The sequence below is a fragment of the Lipophrys pholis genome, assembly GCF_963383615.2.
Source record: "Lipophrys pholis genome assembly, chromosome: 6".
In the NCBI taxonomy this organism is placed as follows: Eukaryota; Metazoa; Chordata; class Actinopteri; order Blenniiformes; family Blenniidae; genus Lipophrys; species Lipophrys pholis.
The window spans coordinates 32,983,353-32,998,340 of record NC_137629.1 but is presented as its reverse complement, the minus strand read 5'-3'; the positions used below and the strand labels follow the sequence as shown (position 1 = coordinate 32,998,340).

The 14,988-nt window shown below is 44.6% G+C and overlaps 1 protein-coding gene across 3 annotated transcripts in view; it reads left to right on the top strand.

Moving 5' to 3' along the window:
• The window catches only part of ctbp1 (C-terminal binding protein 1), a 33,725-nt gene extending 30,538 nt beyond the window's left edge, over positions 1–3,187 (top strand). For all 3 annotated transcript variants that reach the window (XM_080465678.1, XM_080465677.1, XM_080465679.1), the window contains exon 11: positions 804–3,187. In XM_080465678.1, the coding sequence (XP_080321804.1) occupies positions 804–999 (196 nt within the window). In that variant the 3' untranslated portion in view covers positions 1,000–3,187. The remainder of the gene's footprint in view (positions 1–803) is intronic.
• The last annotated feature ends 11,801 nt before the right edge of the window (positions 3,188–14,988 follow it).

Here is a 14,988-nt window from a genome sequence, read left to right as displayed (position 1 = left end):
CATTAGTATTCTCTGTATTGTTAAGGCACGTAGGCTCTGCCTGGATACTCGTGAAAATACTCAAGTTTAGTATGAAATAAGCAGGATATATTGATATAAAGGCCACTCATTGTCTCTGGATGCTGGAGCTGATCCTGAATGACTGCGGGTGAATGTAGAGTCCAATGGAGTCAGAATATCAATATTGTTTTTTCACTTTGGTCCAATCGATGTTTAAAAGAACACGTCTGACCAAAATCACACGTGGATGTCTGGACCGTACAACAGCTGAGCTCCTGGTCTGAGATTATCTATTATACATAGTAAATACTCGACTGATGTATTAAAAAAAAAGTAGTTAGGATTCTGTGATCGTCCTTCAGCCTCCACGTTATCGAAATATCAACATGCACAACATATATACGGACTAAATTCAGTTTCCAATCACTGTGTATTCAAAATGTGTGTACAAAGTGGGATTAATTTGAAAGTAATTACTTTTTTTTTTTCAAGTTTAAAAAAGTCGCATAGAAGTCGCATAACAAAACATTTAGAGGATGACCAGAAACCACAAAGACAACAAAATACCCGTCTTGTGATTTGATCCTGGTGGAAACGCGTTTGAGCAACTTTTTATTTATTCATTTATTTTAATTGGCCGCCGTTGTAGCTTGAATTCGCATGTTTTCCAAGGATTCTTCTTACTGTGTTAAAGCAGGTGCTTGAAGTTATTATATATCTCACACACACACACACACACACACACACACACACACACACACACACACACACAGTTGTTATTTCCACGTCTCCCTGTCCTCCAGGTATCCTCCAGGTGTGGTGAACCTGCCAGCCGGCGGCCTCCCGCCGCCCGTCGAGGGCATCGTGCCGAGCGCCGTTCCCATCTCACACACCCTCCCGCCGGCCGTCACACACCCTCCTCACGCCCCGTCCCCGGGACAAAACACAGGGAAGCCACCGGAGGGCGACAGAGAGCAGCATCCAAACGACCAACTGTAGCTCCCCCCCTTAAGAAAAAAACACAAAAAAACAAAACAATTGTCACTCGGAGGAGGAGGAGGAGGAGGAAGAGGATGAGATGGAGTGGATTCCTGTCGGATGCTCCGGTCAGAGTCCTCTTCCCCTCTCAGAAGCAGATCTGTCGCTCGCAGGATCATCTTGACTTTCTCTGCGTAAGAAAAAAACATAAAGGATGACTTTTGATGTGGGAGGAAAAGAGTTCCACTGTGTTAGCCTGTAGCGTGTCCACAGGTCCAGGACGGGTCTCACGTCTCTCACGTCTCTCTTCTGTGTGTCTCCTTCCTTTAGTTTGACGTACAAGCCAAGTGAGTCGGTTCTGACCGGTCTGTGTCCAGTTTTAGAGTCGCAGGAGAAACATAACTGATGTTTGTATTCCAGTCTTAACAGAATCGAAGGTGATCTCTCTCCATGAGGATTCAAAGTGTTTGTCTTGTTCTTTAATGTGCCCCCCCCCCCCCCAAACAAACAAACAAACAAACAAACAAAAATAAAAGATTGGCAGCTTTTTGCACACCAGCTCAGGAAGTTAAGTTTCCACAGTTGGTATATTATTTGTTTTCCTTTTTCTTTTGAAGCCACTTAGTGCTTTTGTTTTTCTACCTGCTTGCCTTTTTTCCGTGTCGATTAGAAGAAGTTCTGAACGTTGATCTCATGTTTTGCTCTTGTTGGTTCTGTTTAAGGAGCATGTGACGTTTTCACTCTTGGGTTTGTGTCAAATGTTTGACTTGGGACAGTGGAAGGGGGGAGAAAAATATAAAAAAAAAGGCTCCAGGGAGACGGTATTCCGGGACCGACCGACCGACGGACCGACCGACCGACCGACCGACCGACCGACCGACGGACGGACCGACCGACCGACCGACCGACGGCTCGCAGCAGCTTGAGACTGATGAAATGTGATGACCCGGTTCTTCCTCTCGTTACGTTTTCATCGTGGCTTCATGCTGCTGAGTCAGATTTTACCGAAAGTCGTCCTCTTGGCTCGTCGCCACTTTCTTTAATCCAACCTGCTCTTACAGACCCGTTACTGACGGATGAGAAGTGGTGCGCTCGGTTACATCAAATCACACGTGGACATTTTGGATCTTCTTTACCTGGAACCCGTTTGTTCCGACCCCTCCGGTTCTACAGAAGGTTTTGCACAGTGAAGTGGAGATTTGTCCTGTGGGAGCGTTCGGACTCCTCCAGACTCGTGTCCCTTTAACATTTCACCCTGGGTCCTCCCCCCCCCCCCCCCCCCCCAGTATACCGTGGAGCCGCCCTCTGTCATTGTGTACATATGTTGTTCTGCCTGCCTGTGTCGATGTGACTTGGTTGTTTCTGTTGTCTTAAAAAAAAAAAAAAGGAGCAGCAGCACTGGGAGGAAGGGGGTGGTGGTGGCTCGTACTCCTCGCAAGGCATCGTCACGGAAAAATGATTAAAAAAAAACAAACTGCCATTGAAATGTCTCAAAGCTTTTCCAACTCCAAACCTAAGATAATCTGCACTTTGACTGGTTTCACATTCCCGCCACGTAAACCAAGATATCGTCGTTTCTGTGGTGGAAAAGAACAAAACCAAGCGTCCGGATGCCTCCCGGGGTGTCGGTAAGGAGTCGCTGCTTCTTCCCGGATCCCTTTCCACCAGCAGCTGAGTCGTCCGAACGGTTTACTGTTGCCTGCCTGCTCCTCTCCGTGGCCAGGTAGCCGGCGTAGCAATCAGGGATGGACGTTTCCACATCCAGCAGTGGCCAAACTCCCACCGATCCAAATCTGAAATAAACTAGTGAAGTTAGTGCAGGAATACTTTAAATCCTCGTCTTTCCTCTGACGCCTCGTTTTGTGAAGGAAAACAGAAAACAAAAAACCTCCCGGCTGCTTCTTCCAGATGTAAACTAAAGCATTCCTCCCTGACGGAGTCCCTGGAAACTCCAGTCGTTGAATGGCAGTAAAGTGACGGTGCTCCTTGAAAAGTCCATCCCTGCTGGTAACCACACGGTCCACTGTCGCCGACCTCCGGTCCTCTTTATGGTAAAAGTAGTAGGCGTAGCAATATACAGTATACATATTCTATATTCTACGGTAAATATCATTATTTTTGGTCAAAAAACCGACAACTGAAAAAGATGTTTGTGACTGTATGCATTTGTATGAATTATTTTAAAAAGAAATAAACTGTGGAAAGGTGACGCCTGTTCTGTTGGTTTGTCATCGGATCATTCGACTTCGCCGATGTTCAGTTAGAAAAGTGACTTTACTTTGACTGCACGCTGCAGACGGCTGCGGTCAGGGGGGGGGTTGTGGATTATTGAACCAGGTTGGTGGACCAGGACGTTTTCCTTCCTGTTTGACTGAATGTGTCTCAAATGAAGCAGATTGAGCTCACCAAGCAGAACCAGAACCCGGTGGTTCTCAAACTCTCACAAGCACCAACTAGTGGCTCAAAATGAAAATTACATTACATATTCATGCTACTTTCATACCCACCCTAATTTTTGATCTTTAGGTTTGATGGTTGAATGAATAATTCGTCGTGTTTGAGTGCTTCTTGTCGTCATAGTGTCTGCTTCGTCTCCCCGTGTCCTGTTAGGATCCTTCTGCTTCAGCCTTCCTCTTGTTTCTGTTCAGTGTTGGACACAAAATGCTCAATTTGAAAATATTGCGTACGTTTTAACCCCCACCTCCCACCCCCCCAGGGGTCTCAACACCAGCGCGCCCTCTAGAGGAGATGTCGAGATCACACACAGAAAAACATTTGGACAAATTGTCCATAAGAGGTCAGTTTTGGGACAGATATGGGAGTGACCAACTTGCATCTCTTTAAAAAAACAAAAAGGCTCCTAAACATTAAAGTAAATCAGTCCCGCACTCATTTTTTGTAAAAGTAATTTGCATTGTTTTAATATAGTTTATATTATAAGTTGTGTTGCTTGTGTGACCTGCCTCGGAACTACAGATGTAAATGAACGGTTTTACTATAATCTGGCACGTTTACAATTTGTGTACAATTTGTATTCGTCTATAATTGTTCATTAATGTGCGTTGTCCCGATCAAATAGATAAAGAGAAAAGGCTGCTGGGTTTCAGGTATCGGTGTAGTGACCCACAGTGACCACCAGAGGGCGCTACCGGAGAGGCTGAGATGAGGTTTAATCCACCAACTCGGATTGAGGCAGATTTAAAAACCAAGGTGAAGATCTGGGTGTGTTTTAATCCGACGGGAAGCAGAAAGACAAATAAATACACGTTCAATGATCATTCATTTAAATCCGCATTATAAAATACATAAAACTAAACAGTCAAACTTTTCCTGAACCAAATTTATGACGTACAAACATCAGAACTGAAATATCAGAGCAAAAACACCCAAAACTAAAACAACCCAAACTAAAACCCTTCTAACAGTATTAACACTGCAGATCTAGTATATTTAAATATATTCACAGGCAGAATTGTAGACTCTTTAGATAATTTCTTTCTTTTACTTGGTCCTACTCCAGACAGAAATTTAGGTTATAATCCAGGTAAGTGGTTCAATCCTAATCCAGGTAGTGACTATAGCAGGTAAACAATGTAGTCCTCATCCAGGTAAACAGTCTGGTTCTAATCCAGATTTATAAACGATAAATCCTTCCTGTTTGTGCTCAAGTGTTTAAGTTGAGAGGTCAATATAATTTAATAACTGTTTATTATTACGCCACCTAGTGGACGTTTGGTCTGATTGTCACAACAACGTCATCACCTTTCCTAACTCCTTCAGGAAGTCTCCTAACACCTTTCCTAACTCCTTCAGGAAGCTTCCTAACACCTTTCCTAACTCCTTTAGGAAGCTTCCTAATACCTTTCCTTAACTCCTTCAGGAAGCCTCCTAACACCTTTCCTTAACTCCTTTAGGAAGTCTCCTAACACCTTTCCTTAACTCCTTTAGGAAGCTTCCCAACACCTTTCCTAACTCCTTTAGGAAGCTTCCTAATACCTTTCCTTAACTCCTTCAGGAAGCCTCCTAACACCTTTCCTTAACTCCTTTAGGAAGTCTCCTAACACCTTTCCTAACTCCTTTAGGAAGTCTCCTAACACCTTTCCTAACTCCTTTAGGAAGTCTCCTAACACCTTTCCTAACTCCTTTAGGAAGCTTCCTAACACCTTTCCTAACTCCTTTAGGAAGTCTCCTAACACCTTTCCTAACTCCTTTAGGAAGCTTCCTAATACCTTTCCTTAACTCCTTCAGGAAGCCTCCTAACACCTTTCCTTAACTCCTTTAGGAAGTCTCCTAACACCTTTCCTTAACTCCTTTAGGAAGCTTCCTAACACCTTTCCTAACTCCTTTAAGAAGCTTCCTAATACCTTTCCTTAACTCCTTCAGGAAGCCTCCTAACACCTTTCCTTAACTCCTTTAGGAAGTCTCCTAACACCTTTCCTAACTCCTTTAGGAAGTCTCCTAACACCTTTCCTAACTCCTTTAGGAAGCTTCCTAACACCTTTCCTAACTCCTTTAGGAAGTCTCCTAACACCTTTCCTAACTCCTTTAGGAAGTCTCCTAACACCTTTCCTAACTCCTTTAGGAAGCTTCCTAACACCTTTCACTAACTCCTTCAGGAAGTCTCCTAACACCTTTCCTAACTCCTTTAGGAAGCTTCCTAACACCTTTCACTAACTCCTTCAGGAAGTCTCCTAACACCTTTCCTAACTCCTTTAGGAAGCTTCCTAACACCTTTCACTAACTCCTTCAGGAAGCCTCCTAACACCTTTCACTAACTCCTTTAGGAAGCTTCCTAACACCTTTCCTAACTCCTTTAGGAAGTCTCCTAACACCTTTCCTTAACTCCTTTAGGAAGCTTCCTAACACCTTTCCTAACTCCTTTAGGAAGCTTCCTAATACCTTTCCTTAACTCCTTTAGGAAGCCTCCTAACACCTTTCCTAACTCCTTTAGGAAGCTTCCTAACACCTTTCCTAACTCCTTTAGGAAGCTTCCTAATACCTTTCCTTAACTCCTTTAGGAAGTCTCCTAACACCTTTCCTAACTCCTTTAGGAAGTCTCCTAACACCTTTCCTAACTCCTTTAGGAAGCTTCCTAACACCTTTCCTAACTCCTTTAGGAAGTCTCCTAACACCTTTCCTAACTCCTTTAGGAAGTCTCCTAACACCTTTCCTAACTCCTTTAGGAAGCTTCCTAACACCTTTCACTAACTCCTTCAGGAAGTCTCCTAACACCTTTCCTAACTCCTTTAGGAAGCTTCCTAACACCTTTCACTAACTCCTTCAGGAAGTCTCCTAACACCTTTCCTAACTCCTTTAGGAAGCTTCCTAACACCTTTCACTAACTCCTTCAGGAAGCCTCCTAACACCTTTCACTAACTCCTTTAGGAAGCTTCCTAACACCTTTCCTAACTCCTTTAGGAAGCTTCCTAATACCTTTTCTAACTGCTTCAAGAAGTCTCCACTTGTCCTTAACCCGGTGATGTCATCCACAGGGTTAAGGACAAGTGGATAGGAAAGGAGATAGGAGGGACTACTAGGAAGCGCTCTACCCCCCTCTCCTGCACATTCTAGTGGACAGACCACCAAGTTCGATTGTTATTACGGTGACTGTCAAAATAAAAGTACCAGATCCCAGTAGACTGGGAGTCACGACACGACGAAGGCAGACATTGTTCTTATTGTCCCTCTACTGAGCATGTGCAGAACAGCTCGCTCCGTCGTCTCCTCTGGGCGGAGCCAGAGCGTTTTCAGAAATTAGCATTTTTCCTCACGGCGCAGTCGGGAAGGGTTTTTAGGAAAGTTCCACCTTGGGAGCCGAGCGGCGTTAAACGCAGCCAAAGTCAAACACTTGACAATGTCATAGTGTAACCCCCCCCCCCCGGACACACACACACACACACACACACACACACACACACACACACACACACACACACACACACAAAATCAATATATTGATCTCAAGCAGACTAAAGATGCTTTTAAAGTCACAGTTTCCTTCCTCCGGCAGCAGAGTTAACACATGTTGATTAATCTGACTCTGCTCAGCTGACATCGGCCTCTGGAGGCCCCCGAGGGCCCCGAGGGCCCCGTCCTCCACAGCCTGTGTGCAGACAAAGACCGAGACGAGGATCCCCCCCCCCCCCCAGACCTGAACCCCTCCGGGTGCAATTTTCACCTTTTGTTGGAGGTGACTGTTCCTAGAGGAGAAAGGAAACACACACACCTCCACCCTCCATCCATGCTGCCATAAATAAACCCCCGCATCCGGCTGTGTGCTAATTTTTTAATTCCCCACTCAGCGGTTATGGAGCTTTATCTCAGCAGCAATATAAGATAATGGAAATTGTACAGCGATAACTAACAGACGGGTGTTCACACGTACTTACAGACGCCGAGGGCTCGGGAGCAGATGTGATGCCGACACTTAATTTTCAGCCTTTGTTAATGAATGTCGAGGATTATGCTTCTATTATGGAGCAATTACCAAATTATAAAAGATAAACTTTGAGGGAGGACAGCCGTGCGACCGTGTTCGGCAACAAACACACTGAACACACACACACACACACACACACACACACACACACACACACACACACACACACACACACACACACACACACACGAGCGACTCGGCAAAACAAATCTGAAGAGGTCAACAAGAATACTAATGCCGCACTACGACACAGAAACAAACTGAAGTGATGTGGAGGAAAACTTTATAAAAACTCGGAGAGAAGAACTTTGCAGTTCCAGATTATTGCAGGTGAGAACAATGGAGGCCGGTCTTGGTCCACGAGGACCGGATTAGAGCAGCGTCTCTCTCGTTTCTTCCTCCAAACATTTCACACAAACATCTTCTCGTTCTGACGGAGGTTCTGACGGAGGTTCAGACGGAGGTTCTGACGGAGGTTCTGACGGAGGTTCAGACGGAGGTTCAGACGGAGGTTCAGACTCCGGCTTTACTTCTTCTCCTCTGACCTCCGTCACGTTTATTTGCAGCCGTGAAAAAAACAAACCCTGACTTGAGAGGGGAGAAGAGGCGATAAGAGAGCAGCTCCTGTGGACTGCTGCTACACGTCCTGGAGGAAACATGACGGAGCTGATTTGACACCATCAGATGATGAAACTCGGCTCCTTTGTCTTTCAGGAGTTTCTGAACTTTAATCTTCCGGCTTGTGACCTTTAACCTGCAAGAAGAAGCAGCACAACCTCATGTGAAAACTCAGAGTATGTTAACGATGAACTGAGGAGAAACTTTGAGTTCTGGTTGGAGAAAAAGAGCTGAATTAAACTGAGTCCGTCGCCATGGTAACAGACTCCGAACCGAACCGAACCTCCAGCTGGAAGGTTTTGTAGAAGAAACTCGGCTCCTTTGTCTTTCAGGAGTTTCTGAATCTTCAACTTTAATCTTCCGGCTTGTGACCTTTAACCGGCATAAAGCAGCACAACCTCATGTGAAAACTCAGAGTATGTTAACGATGGACTGAGGAGAACATACAAAAAGAGCTGAATTAAACTGAGTCCGTCGCCATGGTGACAGACTCCGAACCGAACCGAACCTCCGGCTGGAAGGTTTTGTAGAAGAAACTCCGAGTTTCTCCTCCCACCTGAAGCTCTGCCAGAACGAGATCGACGGTTATTTTCAAACCCGATCGACATCAAGAAATGATCTGAGATAATCTGTCATGAGAATCTTCCAGCCAGATGAGATTTTTTTCACCGTGGTGGATTTTCCTTCCCTAATTGACACAGCACTACATTTTTTTAGAGAAATTATATAGTTTTCTTTATAACATAGTAGTTCTGTAAATCATGTCTGCCGTGTCGGGCTGCTGCTCTATATAACCCAAACTTACCCTTATTGCAACCTCAGCATAAAAATGGTAAAAGACTAAAGGGCCATATGTGAAGTTTCCGTGCTTCTGCTTGTCAGAACGTTTAATCAATGAGGAGGAAATGTGAGGACTTTGGATCACGTTTCACTTCATGACTTTATTAATGTTTTTTCATTCATGTTGACGACGGGCAGAGATCAGAAGCACAGAAATGAAAGAAAAATGATAAAGAATTGATGAATTGCTCCAATTCTGAAACCCAGCTGGTGAGAATTTATAATAAAGAAGAAGAAGATAAAAAACAGCTGCTGTCAATTAGCCACAAGATAAAAACAGTGTTACCCTGAACGGTGGAAATATACGGTTATATTTCTCAGATTGTCACGGCAATGCCAAAACATTATTGCAAATCACCTGACATCAAGTTGATCTTCTGGTTTGTTCTGCTGGATCGTTTAACTGTTTAACTGTTGGTTGTATTTAGACGTTAACGCCACTCTTCTATTCAAATTAACACAAATGAAAATAAATCTGAAAGAAATTATTATTTATCTTTTGAAAATGTATTTTAGTTTGAGTTGAACATCACTGCAATGTTCATGTGATTGAAAACCGTGTGTGTGTGTGTGTGTGTGTGTGTGTGTGTGTGTGTGTGTGTGTGTGTGTGTGTGTGTGTGTGTGTGTGTGTGTGTGTGTGTGTGTGTGTGTGTGTGTGTGTGTGTGTGTGTGTGTCGGCATCAGTCCACCTACAGATGGTCGGACTCTCGCTTGTCACACTCTGATTGGCTGCTTTGCCGCTGCTGCTGGAAGCTTCAGCAGCAAACTGACACACACACACACACACACACACACACTCACACACACACTCACACACACACACACACACACACACGCTTATTTATCAACATTAAAGATATTTTCACTTCATCCATTAAAGGAACATTACATCAAAATTTCAAAACCAGAACTTCTTTGACGTTCCCAGTTTCCTATCGTCAATATTTAAATTTATCATTCAGGGGAAACGTTATTATTCAAAGTACAAATCGTATCTTCAAACTGTAAACATGTTTCAGATCTGAAAACAGTCGTAAGGAAAACTTGAGCCATGTTGTGTTTTCCTGCAGGTGATTGTGACCTGCTGCTCCCTGCTCGTTCCTGGTTCACCTTCATGGTTCACCTTCCTGGTTCACCTTCCTGGTTCACCTTCCTGGTTCACCTTCATGGTTCACCTTCATGGTTCAGATTCCTGGTTCACCTTCCTGGTTCACCTTCCTGGTTCACCTTCATGGTTCACCTTCCTGGTTCAGATTCATAGTTCACCTTCATGGTTCACCTTCATGGTTCACCTTCATGGTTCACCTTCCTGGTTCACCTTCATGGTTCACCTTCATGGTTCACCTTCATGGTTCACCTTCCTGGTTCAGATTCATAGTTCACCTTCATGGTTCACCTTCATGGTTCACCTTCATGGTTCACCTTCCTGGTTCAGCTTCCTGGTTCACCTTCATGGTTCACCTTCCTGGTTCACCTTCATGGTTCAGATTCATGGTTCACCTTCATGGTTCACCTTCATGGTTCAGATTCATGGTTCACCTTCATGGTTCACCTTCATGGTTCACCTTCATGGTTCAGCTTCATGGTTCACCTTCATGGTTCAGCTTCATGGTTCACCTTCATGGTTCACCTTCATGGTTCACCTTCATGGTTCACCTTCATAGTTCACCTTCATAGTTCACCTTCATGGTTCACCGTCATGGTTCACCTTCATAGTTCACCTTCATGGTTCACGGTTGCTTGTCGCTGTGCTCGTCTTGTTGTTCTGGGTTTTGTTGTCACGACTAGAGGAGCTCAGATTGGAGTTCATGTAGACAAACGGAGGAAAAGCAGCAAACCGCGGAGGTGACTTCAGCCTGAGTTGAGACCTCAGAAGGTTCCTACATTGATCTGCTGTCCTACAAACATGGAATATTGTGATGGATGAAAACTGTGTTGATCATTTCTTTAAGAATCTGACGCAGTTTTATTCTTCAGAAATCAATCATGATTTTCACAACTAGGAAACAGCTCTTTGGAGGATTTAATTCCTCTTATGGAGATATTTTATATATATATATATATATATATATATATATACACACATATATATATATATATATATATATATATATATATATATATATATACACACACACACACACACACACACAGAGAAAGGGTTGTGTGTGTGTGTGGCCGCTGGAGGGCGCTGTGCTGTTGTTCATGAGCTGCAGTTTCTCCTCTCATGTCCTCACACAGACTGTTTAAGACAAACACGTCTGACGTTAACAAATGGATTTACAAATGACTGCACCACAAAAGAAAACCTAATCAAAACAAATCATCTCGGGCTGAAGTGTCTAAGAGCGACGCGTCTCAGCGTCTCAGCTGCCGCTCGGTGCAACCAGACAGAAAAACACAGAAGAAGACAGCGTGGAGGACAAACGGCATGATGAACTAATTTGTGCTCGATGACAGCCGATGTAATTAACAATAACGACGAGTCATGGATGCAAAACAACAAAACAACACAATGACAAAGGGACACAAGAGGACGGGAACCAGAAAGAATAACTGAGGTTCCTCGGTGGCTGGAGGTCGACGTGACCGAGTGTTACTAGATGTTTACTTCATTTCTCTCCTTGTTTTGGACCAAATATAGTAAATTCTGTTGTATCTGAGTTCAGAAGGAGAAAATTAAAGCTCATGCAGGTTTTTATTTCTTTGAGACAAGGTTCTAGTTAACAAGTCGATCAATATCATCCGGTTTCAGGGATAAATATGTTTGTACGTCATCGGCGTAACAATGGAGTGTTTTCTGATAATATAGTAATAATATATAAGGAGCAGATATGATGTGAACAGTGAAGGTCCTCATGTAGAACCCTGTGGAACTCCATGAAGAGTCATCGGTAACATGCAGGGAGTGGAACCAGGTTAATGCTTTTCACCTTTAATCCTCATGACATTTCTGTGGTTTTAAATCCAGAACAGAACCAGAACAGAACTAGAACAGGACCAGAACAGGATCAGAACAGAACCAGAACAGAACTAGAACAGGACCAGAACAGGATCAGAACAGAACCAGAACAGGGACCAGAACATGGCACCACAAGAGGAAGTACTTCCTCCTCTTCCCAAGATGGGCATGTGTGGGTGGAGCCAGTCCAGCTCACACAGACACAGCAGATTCTGAATGCAGCTCCTATGATCCAATATTGAAATGAAGGAAAATCAAGGAGGAGCTAGAAACTTAGAATACTGAAGGTTTCTGGAGCGACCAGACCAGGAGGAGGAGGAGAACAGGAGGAGGAGGAGAACAGGAGGAGGAGGAGGAGGAGGAGGAGGAGGAGGAGAACAGGAGGAGGAGGAGAACGGGAGGAGGAGGAGAACAGGAGGAGGAGGAGGAGGAGAACAGGAGGAGGAGGAGGAGGAGGAGGAGGAGGAGGAGAACAGGAGGAGGAGGAGAACGGGAGGAGGAGGAGAACAGGAGGAGGAGGAGGAGGAGAACAGGAGGAGGAGGAGAACAGGAGGAGGAGGAGGAGGAGATGAACAGGAGGAGGAGGAGGAGGAGAACAGGAGGAGGAGGAGAACAGGAGGAGGAGGAGGAGGAGGAGGAGGAGAACAGGAGGAGGAGGAGAACAGGAGGAGGAGGAGAACAGGAGGAGGAGGAGGAGATGAACAGGAGGAGGAGGAGGAGGAGAACAGGAGGAGGAGGAGGAGATGAACAGGAGGAGAACAGGAGGAGGAGGAGGAGGAGAACAGGAGGAGAACAGGAGGAGGAGGTGAACAGGAGGGAGGATACGACTACCTATCGATCAGCTAACTATTTAATAGAAACTTACTTTTTCTTTTAAAGGGAAGATTTTTCCTAAAAACGAACACTGGTGACCGTGAGGAGGCAAAAGTCCCGGCTGAGCTCGGTGAGGCTCCACATGAGGACCGACCGTTTGAACGATTCTTCAATTTTGATATGAAACGACTGAAATGATATAAATCACAGAGAAACTGCGTTTTACAGCTTCTACTGATGGACGTCTGTCCACACGTGTTGTTTGACACATGAACTGACCTGAGCAGCTGTGTGTGTGTGTGTGTGTGTGTGTGTGTGTGTGTGTGTGTGTGTGTGTGTGTGTGTGTGTGTGTGTGTGTGTGTGTGTGTGTGTGTGTGTGTGTGTGTGTGTGTGTTTACTGCTTTATACGCCTGCTGATGAGTATGTGAGAACTTGCAGACAGTCTATAACACACCCTGGCACAGTGGGCCTCCCCTCCCTGTCATAAAGCCTGTGGCCGGCGGCTCGACTCGCAGCGCCGACATTTTTGGCATAGCTGCGCTGCAGGTGAAAACACGCCGCTGTGAAACGCTCTTTAGCTAATGGTGCAGCTCCTGCAGCAATTTGTCCTCCACAACAACACATAAATTACCGTTTAGGAGATGCCTGCAGGCCCGCGGCGCTCTGTCACTGAGTGACAGCAGGGCCCGGATGGAAGCTGTGGTGGTTCTCAAACTGAGCCGCCCCCCCCAGGGGTCCTCCAGGGGGGGCGTTCAGGGACTCCCCGTTTCCAGCTCTGCTTTGATTCACAAAATATTTCCACAATTACAGGCTGAGAGGCAGGGAGATGCCGTCTGATCACGTCTGCTGGAGACATTTTCACTCCACCTCAAGAAAGAATAAAACTTCTCAGTCTGACTCAATAAACTATTAGTCCCACCTGTCATATCACGCTTGTCCACTGGGGGCATAACACCTGCAACGGCACACTTGTGGAAGCTTTAGGACAAAAGTCTGCAACCTGCGACTCTGCAACCCCGGAGCTGGCAACGCTCAGAAAATTATTTGTTTTCTTCACATTATTTATTCATTTGCATATCACACTGATTTTCAAAAATGGACAAATTGAGATTAAAAACAGCTAAATAAAATTATAATAGCTAAAAATACAATTTTGGTGTTTTTTTTTTTTTATTTCAGAAAATTTTAATTTTTCTGTAAAAAATGTGAAAAATGGCTCTTTGGTCCTGAACTCTAAGACGACCTTCATGACCAGAAGTCTGCTGAAAGTTGGTTTGATAGTAGTTCTAGTTTCTGGTTTGTTCACCAGAATGATTCTGTGCTGAGAGATCAGAGACGCCCTACCTCTCTGAGCTGCTCCACCCCTACACCCCTGCTCGGTGCCTCCGGTCAGCTGATCAGCTTCTTCTGGAGGTACCGAGGTCCAAACGAAAGCTCAGAGGGGACAGGGCCTTTTCTGTTGCAGCCCCTCTGTTGTCTGTGTCTACCACTGCCCGTCAGACAATCCCCCTCACTGTCCACTTTTAAAACTAATCTTAAAACCCACTTTTATTCCTTGGCTTTTAACCATGTTTGAGACTCTGTCCCTGGTTTTATTGTTGCCAATCTATTGTTTGTTTATTGTATTTCACTGTTTTTACTCTTTACTCTTTACTGTACTTTTTTATTTTACTCTTTTATTGGAAAGCACTTTGGCCTCAGCCACAACTGTTTTAAAGTGCTGTATAAATAAAGCTGACTTGACTTGACTCTGACATTCTCAAACACGACAACCGTACAAATACTCAACATAACAAAGACACACCCACTTGTTTCTCAGGGATTTCCAACCACTAAACATAGAATTACAACAAAAGTGTCAAATGGCAAAGTCACGATAAAAAAAAGCTGAATGAAAACAAAAATTATCACAGAATGCGACTAATGAGACATAAAATATCTACAAACATCCGCAGCCGCCTGTTAAAGAACCCGGGCCTCAGAGTTCTGACGTGCAGCGTTTAACAACTCATCAGACTCTGGGATGTCAGTCTCTCTCCGTCCTCACTTCCTTCCTGTTTCCTTCATGTCTTCACAGCAAAAGACTCAAAGTGTTCATTAGTGTCACACAATCACTCGTTCATCACATGAGGGCAAACAACACGTTTAACCAGAGAGAGAGAGAGAGAGAGAGAGAGAGAGAGAGAGAGAGAGAGAGAGAGAGAGAGAGAGAGAGAGAGAGAGAGCGCAAACAAACAAATCAGGCAGTTGAGATGCTGCAAAAAAATTTAAATAAAGAAAAAGAGAACTGCAGTTGGTTTTGGTGTCTTTGGGCTTCCTCCTCCAGAGCCTCCTGA